Source organism: Leucopleurus acutus, assembly GCF_964270905.1.
Source record: "Leucopleurus acutus genome assembly, chromosome: 14".
NCBI classification, from domain to species: Eukaryota; Metazoa; Chordata; class Mammalia; order Artiodactyla; family Delphinidae; genus Leucopleurus; species Leucopleurus acutus.
This window is the reverse complement of record NC_139156.1, coordinates 26,179,557-26,195,783: the sequence shown is the minus strand read 5'-3', so window position 1 is coordinate 26,195,783 and position 16,227 is coordinate 26,179,557. Positions and strand designations below refer to the sequence as shown.

At 48.8% G+C, this 16,227-nt stretch overlaps 1 protein-coding gene across 3 annotated transcripts in view; it reads left to right on the top strand.

Annotated features, from left to right (window-relative positions):
- The window catches only part of GBF1 (golgi brefeldin A resistant guanine nucleotide exchange factor 1), a 122,084-nt gene extending 107,786 nt beyond the window's left edge, over nt 1–14,298 (top strand). For 2 of the 3 annotated variants that reach the window (XM_082854894.1, XM_082854892.1), the window contains exons 18-40: nt 729–931; nt 1,410–1,533; nt 1,817–1,942; nt 2,212–2,294; nt 2,945–3,181; nt 3,463–3,556; nt 3,926–4,102; nt 4,433–4,497; nt 4,583–4,706; nt 5,140–5,211; nt 5,362–5,456; nt 5,716–5,869; nt 8,845–9,070; nt 9,588–9,748; nt 9,879–10,125; nt 10,245–10,450; nt 11,332–11,482; nt 11,589–11,719; nt 11,922–12,023; nt 12,307–12,420; nt 12,570–12,750; nt 12,902–13,030; nt 13,514–14,298. In XM_082854894.1, coding sequence (XP_082711020.1) covers nt 729–931; nt 1,410–1,533; nt 1,817–1,942; nt 2,212–2,294; nt 2,945–3,181; nt 3,463–3,556; nt 3,926–4,102; nt 4,433–4,497; nt 4,583–4,706; nt 5,140–5,211; nt 5,362–5,456; nt 5,716–5,869; nt 8,845–9,070; nt 9,588–9,748; nt 9,879–10,125; nt 10,245–10,450; nt 11,332–11,482; nt 11,589–11,719; nt 11,922–12,023; nt 12,307–12,420; nt 12,570–12,750; nt 12,902–13,030; nt 13,514–13,794 — 3,483 coding nt within the window. In that variant the 3' untranslated portion in view covers nt 13,795–14,298. The remainder of the gene's footprint in view (nt 1–728; nt 932–1,409; nt 1,534–1,816; nt 1,943–2,211; nt 2,295–2,944; nt 3,182–3,462; nt 3,557–3,925; nt 4,103–4,432; nt 4,498–4,582; nt 4,707–5,139; nt 5,212–5,361; nt 5,457–5,715; nt 5,870–8,844; nt 9,071–9,587; nt 9,749–9,878; nt 10,126–10,244; nt 10,451–11,331; nt 11,483–11,588; nt 11,720–11,921; nt 12,024–12,306; nt 12,421–12,569; nt 12,751–12,901; nt 13,031–13,513) is intronic. The other variant, XM_082854893.1, reaches the window with a different exon arrangement.
- The last annotated feature ends 1,929 nt before the right edge of the window (nt 14,299–16,227 follow it).

Genomic DNA, 16,227 nt, shown 5'->3' with positions numbered 1-16,227 from the left:
GCAAATGCTGCCCTAGCTGAGAGTCAGGTGTTACTTGTGGTGACAAGAGCCCTGGAAGCTGGTATCCTGTGGGTCACCGAAGGTTATTGGTCATCTCGAGCTCTGGGGTGATGATTGGCAATAAAAGGGAATTGACATTTATTCTGGTGCTTTTTAGTAAAGTTCAAATAACTGTACTTTCTGGTTTTCTAACACAAAGAAAACCTTCTGTTTAACCCTTTCTTCCTCGTAAGGCCAGCCTAAATGACTTTGGTTTATGTGTGCCCTTGATTGCAGGGCTGTGACTAGACAGTCAAAAAGTTATCATTGCAGTTATTTCACCTTGTCTTTCAAACCCCAGGGCCTTAAGAGCTAGGAAGCCAAAGAAAGAAGGGGAATCCGAGCTAGTCTGTAAACAGATGCCAGGAACAGCTCTAATACTGGAGAGAAAAGAAAACCTTCTCTAGTCTCTTTCTTATATTTTTTTTCTCTGGTTCTCAGGTTGGAGGAGAGTGCTGTGCATCTTTAGCACTCAGAAAAGGAGTAAAAAGGAGCTCCTCAGCCACTTCTAGTTAAACATGGAGTTGGGTAAAGCTAGGGGCCAATATGGTTCAGCCTTAGTTCTGGAGTGACTTAGAACCATGTCTTAGGAGCCCATTAGGTGACCAGCTGTGGACTGTGATGGAGACCTGCCCTTGTCTGGTTTAGGGGCAGAGCAGCTTTTGACACCTCCTGTATTTCTTCTCTAGCTGCTGATTACTGGCACAGAGCAGTTCAACCAGAAACCAAAGAAGGGGATCCAGTTTCTGCAAGAGAAAGGTCTCCTCACCATCCCAATGGACAACACAGAGGTAGCCCAGTGGCTGCGAGAGAACCCTCGGCTGGACAAGAAAATGATTGGAGAGTTTGTGAGTGACCGCAAAAACATTGACCTGTTGGAGAGCTTTGTGAGGTGAGGAAACTGCAAGAAATGTGGGACATAGTTGATGATCAGCCTGGGGGGACAGACAGTTCAAAACAGTACCAGTCAGTTCCTGATGGTGACCCAGGTCATACACTCTTCCTCTTCCCAAGATTTATATCTTTTGGATCTGAAAGAGTCTCCAGCAAGAAAGCTTTGGGCACCATTCCATTCTCCATAGAGAACATTGCAAAGGGGTGGAGTAGGGTTCCTGAGCACAGGGTAGGTTCCTGGGTTCCAGGGATGAGGTTTCTATGTAGGAGCACACTGATGTGAAGAGTACTAAGCTTAGAGGTTGTCAAATTCTGGTTCTGTGTTAGAGATGACCTAGGAGATACCTCCCCTTTGCCAGAGCTCTCAGCCTTTTCTGTTCCAATAGGAGAAGCTTAGTGGGACTGTAGCTAATAGAGCACCCAACATTTGCAGCTTATACATCTTAAGCCTTTCGTCCTTCTTTCTTTCCCTGTAGCACCTTCAGCTTTCAGGGTCTGCGGCTGGATGAAGCTCTCCGTCTCTACCTGGAAGCCTTCCGCTTGCCCGGGGAAGCACCAGTCATCCAGAGGTTGCTGGAGGCATTCACAGAACATTGGAGGGTGAGTTTGAGTGGCAGGGACTGAGCCCAGCATCCCAAATTAATTTGACTAAGGGTTTCTATGGCCTCAACTGAAGGACCCAGTTGCTGTCTCCTAAGAAGGCTGAGAGCAATGTCAGTGAGCTTTCCCATAGAGGGGCCAGCTTCCATCAGGGAGTTGGCAAGAGATGGGCCTCTTTCTGGCTGGTACCTTCTTCTTTATCATCATTGACCAGTGGGTTGGTCGTGAGGGTTTGATTGGCCAGAGAAGGGCATTGACATAGGTGGGGTCTTTGATTTTTCAGAATTGTAATGGCTCCCCATTTGCCAATAGCGATGCCTGCTTTGCCCTGGCCTATGCTGTCATCATGCTTAATACTGACCAGCACAACCACAATGTTCGCAAGCAAAATGCACCCATGACCCTGGAGGTAAGATTGGATCCCAGCCATGGCAGAGCAGTTCCAGCACAGCTTTGGAGGTAGCAGGAAGGACATGGGTTTTCCAGTGGGCACAATAGACAAGCTTCTGTCCAAGGGAGTCAGGGGGCGCTGGCCAATCCAGAAGAGGAACTGGGGTAGGGAAGTGGATTCTGTCACTTACTGTTTCCTAAAGTCCTATTTACCACAGACCCAGGAGTTCCCTGAGTGGGGCTTCAGCATTGACACATGGCGGGTAAAGCTTATTGCCCTGTCTCTAGGAGTTTCGCAAAAATCTAAAAGGTGTGAATGGAGGCAAGGACTTTGAGCAAGACATTCTGGAGGACATGTACCATGCCATCAAGTGAGTATGCGTAGAGAATGGTGTAGCATCTCTGTTAAGGAGAAGCACGCTACTTCCTTCTCCAGATTTTGGAGTCACATCAGACTGCAGTGACTCATACACCCTGGATTTAGCATCGTAATTTATCTGGGCAGCCCCTTCTCCCCCAACTGATTTATTCCTTAAAGAAGCCTGAATAGTACTGGAACTTTAGTACCCTGAGCCAGGATCCAAACTGCCCCTGCTAAGTGGAATGTCATCACCCCATTTTCCAAACGCAGAGAAGCTGGGTTTTCCTGTCTAGCTTGCAAGATGCATTATGGGGCTAGTAGAGAACCCAAGATGGGTACTAGAGGATGAGGTTTGGGACACTTAGGTTTCTACTGTAAATCAGAAAAGGTAGAATTGTTCATCCTCTCATACCCAGAAAAAATATGAGATCTTACTATAGAACTAAAGGCCCACTTAGAGATGGGGCTTGGAGATTATGGGATGCTTCCTTTCTTTCTCCTTGGTGCCACTGGTGGGGAGGGAAGCAGACCACTGAGCTGCAGTTTTGATGACCTCTCATTGAAGGAAGGTGTCAGTAATGGGCAGAAAGCCCCTTGTCCTAGTTTGTAACCAGTCAGGTTCAGAGCAGTGCACCTACTCCTTTTGTTACCTCCTGACAGGAATGAGGAGATTGTGATGCCTGAGGAGCAGACAGGCCTGGTTCGGGAGAATTATGTATGGAATGTGCTGCTTCATCGAGGTGCCACCCCAGAAGGCATATTCCTACGTGTGCCTGCTGGCAGCTACGATCTTGACCTCTTCACCATGACCTGGGGCCCCACTATTGCTGCTCTTTCTTATGTCTTTGACAAAAGCCTTGAGGAGACAATCATCCAAAAAGCCATCTCAGGCTTCAGGTAGCCAGAGTTTGACTATGGTCTTGGATCTCCTTCCACCTCTTTGATTTAACTTGGTTGCCTCCATGCCTCTCTGACTCCTACTCTTATTTTCCTTAGAATGGGTTCCTCCTGAGTTTTTCAGGGAGGCTGAAGCTTGGGAAAGCTCAGTCTTAAACAGACTCAAGAGTAAAAGGTTTCTTCCTGGGACTGATTAGGGAAGAATCCCAAGCAAGCCTCCTTGGGGACTTGGAAGGGCTGCCTGGCCTTTCAGTGACTGTATCCGATATGTGACGTTACAGGAAGTGCGCCATGATCTCCGCCCACTATGGCCTCAGTGATGTGTTTGACAATCTCATCATCTCTCTATGCAAATTCACAGCTCTCAGCAGTGAGGTGAGCAGGGACAGGAACTGTGTACTTGGAGTTCCAAAGGATGACCTCTCTTTTAGCCATAGACCTACCCTTATCTGTGGAGCTGGTTTCCATCAGCATATTCTCTCACTACCCCTGGACTACAGTAGAGCTTAGCCATTTCTGTCTGACACACCCTAGGATGAGAATAGCATTACCTTATATAATGGGGATGAGAGAAGAGATGCAATAGTGGAGAAGGCCTTAGCCAGAGTAGCCCTTCCCACCAGTATTATGGGGGATTGAAGCAGAACTAGCAGAAGGACCCTCAGGAACCATAGGTAGAGGCCTAAGAGAATCTCCTTTCAAGACATTTGCCAGGCCCTAAGCCTCATCTCATCTTCTTTCCAGTCCATTGAGAACCTGCCCACTGTGTTTGGAAGCAACCCTAAAGCCCACATTGCAGCCAAGACAGTATTCCATTTGGCCCATCGTCATGGTGACATCCTGCGGGAGGGCTGGAAGAATATCATGGAGGCCATGCTGCAGCTCTTCCGAGCCCAACTGCTGCCCAAGGCTATGGTGGAGGTAATTCTTGGTAGGAGACTAATCAATAATAACAAGGCAAGAGCTCCAAGATTACGTACTGTCTGCATATAGAACTGGTTGAGAGTAGCACTGGGCCTGATGCATGCTGAAACTTACCAGGAACGCCTCAAATGTAAGACCGCAGATCTTTGGCCATGGGGATAGCTGTAAAGGAAGGCTGGTAGAAGTTGTTGCCAGTCATCAATTGGAGGGGCCCAGTCAATAGTGTAGGGCAGAGAACAACAGGAAGAAAGCCAGAAAACTTTGCATGGCAGAGCAGGAAATGCAGAGGGCATGTGGAAAGAAATTATTCTTGACCTGATTTTCCAGGTAGAAGATTTTGTGGATCCCAATGGCAAGATCTCTCTACAACGGGAAGAGACACCATCAAACCGGTGAGGGGAAATCAGAGGCTGGAGACCTTGCAGAGGGAGGATTAGAACTCTGGAGCTCACTAGAGCTTGTACTTTCTTTCTACAGAGGAGAGTCGACAGTGCTGAGCTTTGTGAGCTGGCTGACACTTAGTGGTACTGAGCAGTCTAGCGTGCGGGGCCCATCCACTGAGAGCCAAGAGGCCAAGAGAATGGCCTTGGACTGTATCAAGGTAACTGCCCCTGCCTACCCCTGGTGAACAAGCCTAGACCCTTCTCTACTAGATAGACACTGTCCTATGAACTGAAGAATAGGGTCATCTAGGGTTTGTGACCAGAGCTGACTCCTTCTGCCCTCTCTCCCTGGCTTCTTGGGAACATTCTCTTCCCTCTAGTCCTTATCAATAACCCCTCTCTCGGGGCTTCCCTGATGGCGCAGTGATTGAGAGTCCGCCTGCCGATGCAGGGGACACGGGTTCGTGCCCCGGTCCGGGAAGATCCCACGTGCCGTGGAGCAGCTGGGCCTGTGAGCCATGGCCGCTGAGCCTGCGTGTCCAGAGCCTGTGCTCCACAACAGGAGAGGCCACAACGGTGAGAGGCCCGCGTACAGCAAAAAAAAAAAAAAAAAAAAAAAAACAAAAAAACTCTCTCTTGTGCCGCCTCTAGCAATGTGACCCAGAAAAGATGATCACAGAAAGCAAATTCCTCCAGCTGGAGTCACTGCAGGAGCTCATGAAGGTACAGAGTGAAGAGGGAAGAGGGGTGAAAGGGCTGGCTGGGTCCGGGAGGGGAGACAGGGATAGTGGTGTATGCCTCAGTTTCTGTCAGGGGTGGGCCAGTGGCTGGCTTCTCCTCCATGTCTATTTTCCTGCTATTATTCTCCTCCAGGCTCTGGTCTCAGTGACACCAGATGAAGAGACCTATGATGAAGAGGATGCTGCTTTCTGCCTGGAGATGCTGCTGAGGATTGTGCTGGAGAACAGGTAGAAGGCAGTCTTTAGGCAGGCCTCATACTGGGCTTGTACCAAAGGGATGGAAGCCTGGAGTAATCTTGCAGAGCGGGCTCTAGGGACAAGAAGCACATGAAGCTATAGGCAGTAGAGGAGAAGCTTGCTCATTATAGCTGCCTGCTTAGGGTATAATACCACTGAGCTCTGAAGGACCTAGCCTCAATCAGAAAAAGAGGCTTATTGCCCAGTGGCCTTTACAGCTGAGACTATCCTCATCCCTTATGTTTCTCAGGGACCGTGTGGGCTGTGTGTGGCAGACTGTTCGAGACCATCTATACCACCTATGTGTCCAGGCACAGGACTTCTGCTTCCTTGTGGAGCGGGCAGTGGTGGGGCTGCTGCGCCTAGCCATTAGGCTACTCCGGAGAGAAGAGATCAGTGGCCAGGTAAGCTGAGTGCAGCTGGGAAGGCAGGAAGGTGTACAAGGGACTAAAGCCACAGTATCAGTTATGGATATGGCCTGAGACAGAGACTTCATTTAGTGCCCCATAGCATGAGCCCAGTAACCTACCACAGGGCTAGGGGAGTCTAACAGGGACATTGAGAGTGAATCTGGAATGGCCTCAGGTATGAAGCTAGTACTCAGCACCTCTGCTCAGTAGGGCTGGACGGCTGCTGCCTTGTGGCAGTCCCAGCCCCATACCTGATTTCCCGGCTCTCATGCTTAGGACCCTCCTGAGAGCTCTTCACCCAATTTATAAAAGACAAACAGTATAGAAGTGAGTTCAGGAAGGTCACAGGATATAAGATCAATACAGAAAAATTAATCACATTTCTTTATACTAACAATGAACATATAGAAAATGAAACCATTTACAAGTGCTGCAAATGAAATCAAATACTTAGCTATACACCTAACAAAACATGTATAGGATCTGTATGTTGAAACTTACAAATGCTAATGAAAGATATTAAAGAAGACCCAAATAAATGAAGAGGCATACCATATGCGTGGATTGGAAGACTCAGCGTAGTGAAGAGGTCATTCCTCCCTTAATTGATCTGTAAGTTTAATGCAACTCCTATGAAAATCCCAGCAAGGTTTTTTTGTAGACACAGACAAGCTTATTCTAAGATGGAAAAGCACAGGCCCTAGAATAGCTGAACATTTTGAGAAAAAACGTGGGAGGAATCACTCCATCTGATATTAAGGCTTACTATACAGCTATAGTAATCAACACTGTGGTATTTTTGGAGGGACAGACACATGCATCGATGTAACAGGAGAAACCAGAAATAGACGCACACAAAGATGCCTAACTAATTTTTTGACAAAGGTGCAAAAACAATTCAGTGGAGGAAGGATAATCCTTTTAATTGCTGGAGCAATTGAAATCCATGGTTGAGGGGGCAGGGGACAAATGAACCTTGACCTAAGCCTCATACCTTATAGAAAAATTAACTCAAAATGAATCATAGAATTAAATGTAAAATGTAAAACTATGAAACCCTAGAAAGAAAAATAGGAGGATATCTTTGGGAGCTAGGCAAAAAGTTCTTAGACTTGACACCAAAAATACAATCCATAAAAGGAAAAACTGGTAGATTTCATCAATATTAAAAATTCTACTCTATGAGAGCCCAGTGTGAAAAGGAGGTAAAGACAAGGAGTGTATGTTTGCAAATCAAATATCTGAAAAAAGACTAATACCTAAAATATAAAAGAACTCAAAACGTAACAGTAAAAAAAAAAAAACAGACCGATTAGAAAATGGGCGAAAGATATGAAGAAGATATACAGATGGCAGATAAGCACATGAAGAAGCTTAAGTGGTGTTCATCATCATTATCCAACAGGGAAATGCAAATTAAAACCACAGTGAGATACCACTACACACCTGTCAGAATGGCTAAAGTGGAAAACAGTGATAATACCAAATGCAGACAAGGATGTGGGTCAGTCACTCATAAATTTCTGGTAGGAATATAAAATGATAGAGCAGTTTCTTATAAAACTAAACATGCAGTTACAACACAATCCAGCAGTTGCACTCTTGGGCACTTATCCCAGAGAAATGAAAGTTTACTTTTATAAAAAACCTATACATGAATGTTCACAGGATCTTTATTTGTAGTAGACAAAAACTAGAATCAGCCCAGATGGTTTTCAGCGTAAAGTGTAGTACATACATACCATGGAATACTATTCAGCAATTAAAAGCAACAAACTATTGATACATGCAGCAACTTGCATGACTGTCCAAGGAATTACGCTAAGTGAAAAAAGCCAATCCCAAACGGTTATATACTATATCATTCCATTTATATGACGTTTTTGAATTGATGAGGTTTTAGAAGTTGTGGACAAATGGCCAGGGGCTAGGGATGGGGGCAAGAAAGGCAGGTGTGGTTATAAAAGGGCAACACAAGGGATCCTGTGGTGTTGGAACTATTCAACATCTTGGCTAGTGGTGGATACACAAACCTACACAAGTGCTTCAATTGTGTAGAACTTAATCCACGTATGAGTACAAGTAAAACGGGAAATCTGAATAAGATTAGTGAATTGTATCAATGTCAGTATCCTGGTTATGATATTATGCTGTAGTTTTGCATAATGTTGCTGGTCTTTTTTTCAGTTTTTAAAAAATTAAACTTTGAAAATAGAGATAATTATAGATTCATATGCAGTCTATTTTATAATAAAGTATTGGATATCTCAGGTAATTTATTGAATACTGTACTGAAAGTGGCAAACAGAATGGTTGTCTGGGTACGGAATGGTTCTAAGTGCATCAGTTGTTTACCCTCATAATGGCATGGCTGACTGAGAGCTGTGGCTCCCTGCCACTGCCCAGCAACACAAAAGAGTATTGTGCTGCATATCAGTAGCCCTGGAAAAAATCAAAACTCTAAGTATGGTTTCTACTGAATGTGTTTCACTTTTATACCATTGTGAAGTCAAAAAAATCTAAGTTAAATTATCATAAGTTGGGGGCTGTCTGTACACTTTACCCACTTTACCCCAATGGTAGCATTGTGCAAAACTATAGTGTAGTATCATAACCAAGATACTGACATTGATACAATTCACTAATCTTATATAGATTTCCTCAGTTTTACTTGTTCATACGTGTATTAAGTTCTACACAATTTAAGCACTTGCGTAGGTTTGTGTATCTACCACTAGCCAAGATGCTGAATAGTTCCAACACCACAGGATCCCTCGTATTGCCCTTTTATAACCACACCTGCCTCTTTCTTGCCCCCATTCCTAGCCCCTGGCCATCTGTCCACAGAGTACCCTAAGTTGGGTCTTAGCCAAAACTGTTCTCACTAGCCTAGGGAGGCTGGTGGGGAAGGAGGCTAGACAAGACGCGTGTGCCCACTTTCCACTTCCTGCTCCCATCTCCTGCCCCAGGTACTGCTCTCCCTGCGCATTTTGCTACTAATGAAGCCCAGCGTGTTGTCCCGAGTCAGTCACCAGGTAGCCTATGGGCTCCATGAACTCCTTAAGACTAACGCAGCCAACATCCACTCAAGTGATGACTGGGCCACCCTCTTCACGCTGCTGGAGTGCATTGGCTCAGGTGTAAAGCCTCCAGCTGCCCTGCAGGCCACAGCCAGGGCCGATGCACCTGATGCTGGTAAGCCCTTTCCCAGAGAGACCCACACTGGCAGATAAACAATTATGGCCCCAGTGGTTGAGACAGGAAAACAAAACGCAGGTTGTTGTGTTCAGCAGATTAAATACCCCTGACTTCTGCTATCTGCTTCCAGAGCTTCCTGTGCCTAACGGGCCTCTCCCCATTACCCACAGATTAAACAGCATAAAGGCAAGTAGGCAATGGAGAAGGCTATGAAGCCAGGCTTCCTACTGTCCTGAGGACTGTTTTCTCAGAAACTCTGTCCTCACTGCCACCTCCCTCCCCAACAGCTGCTACTAGATGCTGTCAGGAGCCCAAATTAGCCTGCTGCCCCATTTGGTCAACAGAGAAGCTCTCCAGGCCATCCTTCAGCCCTCTAGTGACAGGGCTGAAACTAATCCAGACCAAGAGAAAAGAGAGGCCAGGCTTCAGCACCTTTCTTCTGAGAGCTGAAACTATGCCTCATCCCAACTTCCCCATCCCCATCCTGACTCTGCGCCTCTCCCTGCTGGCTCAGGGGCCCAATCAGATAGTGAACTCCCATCCTTCCATCAAAATGATGTGAGCCTGGACCGAGGGTACACTTCTGACTCGGAGGTCTACACTGACCATGGCAGGCCTGGCAAGATTCACCGATCAGCCACAGATGCTGATGTGGTCAACAGCGGTTGGTTAGTGGTGAGTGAGCATACGGGCAGCGGGTGAGTCTTCCCTCTTGGCCTGTGGGAAAGATTCCTGGCCTTCTGAGAGGGCAGCTAGGGGAAGATCAGGGTCAAGCCTGGATTCTCAGCTCCTCTATACTTTACAGGTGGGGAAGGATGACATCGATAACTCCAAGCCAGGGCCTGAGACCAGCTGGCCAGGTCCTTCACCCCTGGTCAATCAGTACAGCCTAACAGTGGGGCTGGACCTCGGGCCACATGACACCAAGTCCCTGCTCAAGTGTGTGGAGTCCCTGTCCTTCATCGTGCGTGACGCTGCCCACATCACACCTGACAACTTTGAGCTCTGTGTCAAGACTCTCCGCATCTTTGTGGAGGCCAGTCTGAATGGCGGTGGGTCACCTGATGAAGGGGCAGTTGGGGAGTAACCATGTGAATTACGGGGGAAAGGGAGGAGCAGGCCGTCTGTACCCATGGATATGGAAATGTGACCTGCATCTGGCCCTGCTCAGGGTGCAAGTCCCAGGAGAAACGTGGCAAGAGTCACAAGTATGACAGCAAAGGGAACCGCTTCAAGAAGAAATCCAAGGAAGGCTCAATGCTTCGGCGGCCTCGAACCTCCAGCCAACATGCCACGCGGGGTGGGCATAGTGATGACGATGAGGACGAAGGTGTGCCTGCCAGCTACCATACGGTGTCTTTACAGGTCAGTCAGGACGTAAGTATGGCACCCTTTACTTCCTCTCCTCTCCCGGTACCTGACATTGGGAGTCTTGGTGGGGCCAGGGACAGCCAGGGCGGAAAGGAAGGGCCTGTTTTCCAGCCAGGGCCTCAGCCAGTGTCCCCACAGTGCCCCCCTGTCCAGGACCACCTGTAAGTCTTTGTTTGCTTCATTTTTAAATTATAGTTTGTTTTTGAAATAAGTAATTCAAATGCACATAGCACAGAGTTCAGAAGGTACAAAAGGGTAAGCAGATAAAAGTCCCATTCATTTCCTGTCCCCAGCTGCTAAGTTTCCCTTACCAGAGGCAACCACTGCCATCAGTTTCTTGTTTATCCTTCCAGAGTTATTCTGTTGTCTATTCAGGACATATAAAATTTATTTTATGATAAGACTTTACATCACTAAATAAATGGAGAATTAATTGCTTTAAATAGAATAACCTGAGAAAAATTACAAAAACAAAAAATTATTAAATCTGGCCAGACACTGTTGCCTATCAAAGCCTCTGAGCCTGAGGTTTGCTGTTTTTAAAATGAGATTAACAAGATGAGGCTTTATCTGTCATCAGAAAGTGAGAAAAAGGAGTGAAAAAGTACCTTTCTCACTGTGTAATTGTGTTATTAAATACTTAGTCCACACACCTCCTCAAATCCCCGCTACTAGGAGTAATACCCATCTTTGGGAAACACTGGTCAGGACTAGGACAACCAGCTCATAAAGTTGAGGAGAAGGGAGTGGTGAGAGGGGTGGAGTATGGTGTGATCGGTACTAGGGACTCCCTTGAGGACTCAGTCAGGGACAGTGGGAGTGGGCTGGTGAGGAGGGGATCCACCAGACCTAACCCCACTCATGTCGTGCCCCTCCTGTGACCCCAGTTGCTAGACCTGATGCACACCCTACACACAAGGGCAGCCTCTATCTACAGCTCATGGGCGGAGGAGCAGCGCCACCTGGACGCAGGAGGCCGGAAGATCGAAGCGGATTCACGCACCCTCTGGGCCCACTGTTGGTGCCCTTTACTTCAGGGTAAACCTCAGGGGAGCAGGCAGGGCAGGGGCAGAGGTGGAGCTGGCGCTTGGGAAGTACCAGGATCAGGATGCCCAAAGGATCCTGAGCCTGTTCTCATTCTCAGGCATTGCCTGCCTGTGCTGTGATGCCCGGCGCCAGGTGCGGATGCAGGCACTGACCTATCTGCAGCGAGCACTACTGGTACATGATCTGCAAAAGTTAGATGCCCTGGAATGGGAGTCCTGTTTTAACAAGGTAGGACTTCCCTCTGGTCTTAAGGTAAAGTGCAAATCCTAAAGACAAGGAGAGCCAAGCAGCTTGAAGAGCCCCTGATGTCAATCCTCAGCCTGTATCAGACCTTCCCTCCTGCTCTGTACCCATCCACCGCAGCCCAGGGTCAAGTGGACAAGGCTTCCACCTGACCCTGCTAGGGAGATGTTGGCTTCTTACCCACCAGGTGCTGTTTCCTCTACTGACCAAGCTCTTGGAAAACATCAGCCCTGCAGATGTGGGCGGGATGGAGGAGACCCGGATGAGGGCTTCCACCCTGCTCTCTAAGGTACTGCTCACCACCCTACACCTACCCACTCTCCCCACACCTGCCTCTTCACAAGCAGGGAAGCCAAGGCTGCTGGGAGGACCTAGAGATGTAATGTAGGTGCTTAGGACTCCCAGCTATGGAGACTCAGCAGGACCCAGGGACCTGGGAGGATTTTGGAATTCAGAGGAGTCTCTGATCCAGGATTCCCACACAAGATAGGGCAGGCTTGCCTCCCACCCTTGGAGAGGGGTGCAGAAGGCTCCTACCCTACTCTTGGCTGAGAGGGGCTGGGGGACCATAGGTCTTCCTGCAGCACCTGTCTCCACTGCTGTCGCTCTCTACCTTTGCGGCCCTCTGGCTGACCATCCTGGATTTCATGGACAAGTACATGCATGCAGGCTCCAGTGACTTACTGGTACGTTCTGCCTCAGCCCAACTCCAGCTGCCTACTTCCTCTCCCATCTTCTGGGAAGACTTGCTGTTTCCCCATTGGTGGCTGCCTTCTCCTTACCATATCCCCCCATGCCCTCTTTCCCATTCTCATGGCCCCACTGCCACCTGCAGTCAGAGGCCATCCCTGAGTCTCTGAAGAACATGCTCCTGGTGATGGACACAGCAGAGATTTTCCACAGTGCGGATGCCCGAGGAGGCAGCCCCTCAGCCCTCTGGGAGATCACCTGGGAGCGCATTGACTGTTTCCTGCCCCACCTACGAGATGAGCTCTTCAAGCAGACTGTCATCCAGGGTAGGGGGCTCCAACCAACTTCATCAAAGAGAGTCTGGAGCTAATAATTAGTTCTCTGTGCCTGGGGTGGGGGTTAAGTCTAGTGGGTAGCCAGGACTCTACTTGAAATAAAGCACCGAGAGCCGCCATCTGGATTCTCTACCCTCCCCAGACCCTGTGCCCATGGAGCCTCATGCCCCAAAACCTCTGGCCTCAGCCCACCTGACTCCTGCTGCTGGTGACACCAGGACACCTGGCCATCCACCTCCCCCAGAGATGCCCTCTGAGCTGGGGACCTGTGGTGAGTCCCTCTGAGCGAGTTTGCTGGATGTCAAACAGGAAGTCACGGAGGTCCGGGGTACTTTGAGATTGCTGCTGGGCATGGGCTGTGAGGCAGGGGAAGGAAAGAACCAGAAGATCCTGTTCACCTGCTCTCTTCTTATGGGAAATGGCAGGGCCAGGTCAGCTATGATGAGCTAGCTGCCTGGGATTTTCAGGCTTCAGAGAAGGAGGCTGGATCAGGGACTTGGAATGAATATGCAGAGGTTGCCCTTCAGGAATTCTAATAAAGACCAGACCAAAATTAACCTACTGGAGGTACAGCAAAGAAGATAAAGGGTAGATATAAGGTAGCTGGACACTGGAATAAGTTTTGAGCAGAGACTCTCAACTGTGTAGACTGGGAGGGGTCATCTTGCTTACAGGAGTGGGAGAAGCAGAAGTTTGGTAAACTAGCTGCAGAATGTGAGCGAGTCTGACTGCAGCCACCTTGCTTTCCCTCTAGACTTCGAGAAGCCCGAGGGCCCCCGACCTGCCAACAGCAGCTCCTCTGGATCACCAGTGGCATCCAGCCCCAGCAGACTGAGCCCTACCCCGGATGGGCCTCCACCCCTGGCTCAGCCCCCACTGATCCTGCAGCCCTTGGCCTCCCCACTGCAGGTGGGCGTGCCCCCCATGACTCTGCCTATCATACTCAACCCCGCTCTCATCGAGGCCACCTCACCTGTGCCCCTCCTGGCCACACCCCGCCCCACAGACCCCCTGCCCACCTCTGAGGTCAACTAAGGCAGGGCCCTCAGTGATCAGGACCAGTACTTCCTACCAGGCTGTCCCTGGCCCACCTCTCAGCTGTCCCAGGGGCCACAAATTCTTCAGTCCCAGCCCAAGCTGCTATCACTGCTACTTGGATGGGGACCTGAAAAAGAACTTTTATAGCCCCTCCTGGGACCCACAGTCAGTCTGTGGGACCTTCCTCCTCTGCTCTCCATTCCTGGGAGTCCAACCTGAGAGCACACTCAGGTATCACCTGCAGCCTGGCAGCTCGGGGAGGCATCACTGTACCAACCCTGCAGTGCCCGCCCTTGTGCTCCTCCTGCCCGTGGTCAGGCATCGAGAGCCAAGCCAATCACTCTGCACTTTGTTTCCCTCTCCCAACCCCACTCCCATCAGCCCTGGGCCACCTCCTCTAGTTCTTCCTCTTTTATTAATTAGTTGGTCAGTTTGGAGAGTTGATTGGCGCCATGGAGGGTGGACAGGTGGGGCTGGACAGAGGGACTGCCCACAGGAGCATGTACATATGGAAAAACAGGACAACAGTGGATTTTTTATGATGTAATAAATGTCTTAGTACCAACATCATTGCCTTTCCCTCTGGTTTCCTTCTTGAGTTTGTGGGTACCATGTTTCGGGATACCCAGGCCATCACATGAACAGAAATGAGACTGAGCCTACCAACAGTCTGGCCCACGTGGCCCCTGGTCACCAGCCAGCCAGACGCCAGGACGCAGTCAGGATTCCTTCACTGCTGCTGCCCCACCACCACCATCACAGCAGTGCCCCCTTAGCACCAGGGATGCGCTAGGAGGTTGGCAGTTGTCCTCTTCCCTAACTGCTCCATCGGAGATAAGCGTGACAGCCTAGGCTGGGGTCAAAGGGAAGGTGAACCAGAGCTGAGGTGTAGTTATTCAGAAGTCTTCCCTCAGATGTGCCTCATGGTCCCAGGAGCAGAGAGGAGCCCATGGGGCTTAGGGGGTGGGAGGCTATCTTGCCCATAGCTGTGATCATGTGTTTCTGGACACAGGGCATTCATTTTGGCCCAGAACTGAGGAGGGAAAATTTCTTCCCATCCCACAGCCTCCATCTACCCCAGTCACTGCAGCATGATTGGAGAATCCCTCCCCTTCTTTCCCTTTGCGTCAGGGTAAAATAAGTGGGAGTGTGTATGGGGCAGGCAGTGTGGCCCCTACAGGGGTGAGGTACTGTGGGTGTGATGCAGAATACTATTAAGCTTTCCCAAGTGAAGCATCTCCATCATCTTTGCATCCTCCTTCACCATGGTCTCTTCCCCCGGGGGAAGGGAGGGCAGAGAGTGGTACCTGCTGTACTACCAGCTGGCCTCCCTCATGGAGAGTTAGGGGCCCTCACCTCTTCATTGGTCCCAGATGTCTATGTAATCGTTCAGCACGTTGGGCTTTCCTTTGCTCAGCACAACCACGTGGATGTTGCTGGGTCTGGATGTCTGTAAGTGCCTCCCTCGGGTGCTCTGGAAATGGAAACAGCCTGATGTGGAACAATACTGACATGAGTCCTGCAGCTCTTACACTAGTTTCTCCCTCTTCCCTTCCTTCTGCAAGTAGTCCAGACCATGCCTGCTTTCCACACTAACTAGAAGCCTTGCCCCTGGGAAAATTAGGAGTAAGACTGCACTCCTCCTTTGCACATTTCTGTATGAGTGCAGAAAAGCCCGGAACTACAGTCAGGTTAACACTAGGGCCGTTGGCTTCAGCTATAACATCTCTGTTCTCCCTTCTGAGCCCCACAGCTCTGCCTTCAGAAGCTTCTGTTTCCCTATGGGGGAAACAACATTGACTACTGTATAGAAACCTGAAGGCCATCCTATGAACAAAGGAATATGAAAAGTCTGTATCCCTCAGTCTACAAATACTGGGAAAGAAGCTGGAGTAATTGCTAACTGAACCCTTCCTCGCTGGCAAGCAAAGAAAAACATTTGTCGGAAGCCTCATTCTGTTATAGAAAGATCAACTGACATACGTGACTTGTGTTGTTGACAGTGTTGTCTCTGTCAGGCAAGGGAAACTACAAGAAGAACTAATATTCAGGCCTTAATTCTGACCAACAAAGAATGGCTGATGATGTGGAAGTGACAAAACTTGTGGGAAAGTAATAGAATAATCTGAAGGGAAATGCTGGTCTTAATGATGTCTCCTATAAGAACTCTAGGATAGCAGGTTTCAAAAAGTCCAGAGGAAAGCTAGAGACTTTTAAGACCCTAACATGGAGAAGTGACATTGTTGGAACACCAATATATGTCAATATTAAGTGCACTGCTTACCCAACCTTGTAGAGGTATTTACTCCTCTTACAGATGAGGCAACAGGTTCAGAGAGGCCAAATTCCTGGGAAGTTAGAAAGCTGGGATTCAAACCCAGGTCTGTCTCACTCTAAACCCCATGGTCTTTCCTATGACACTTCCTCAGC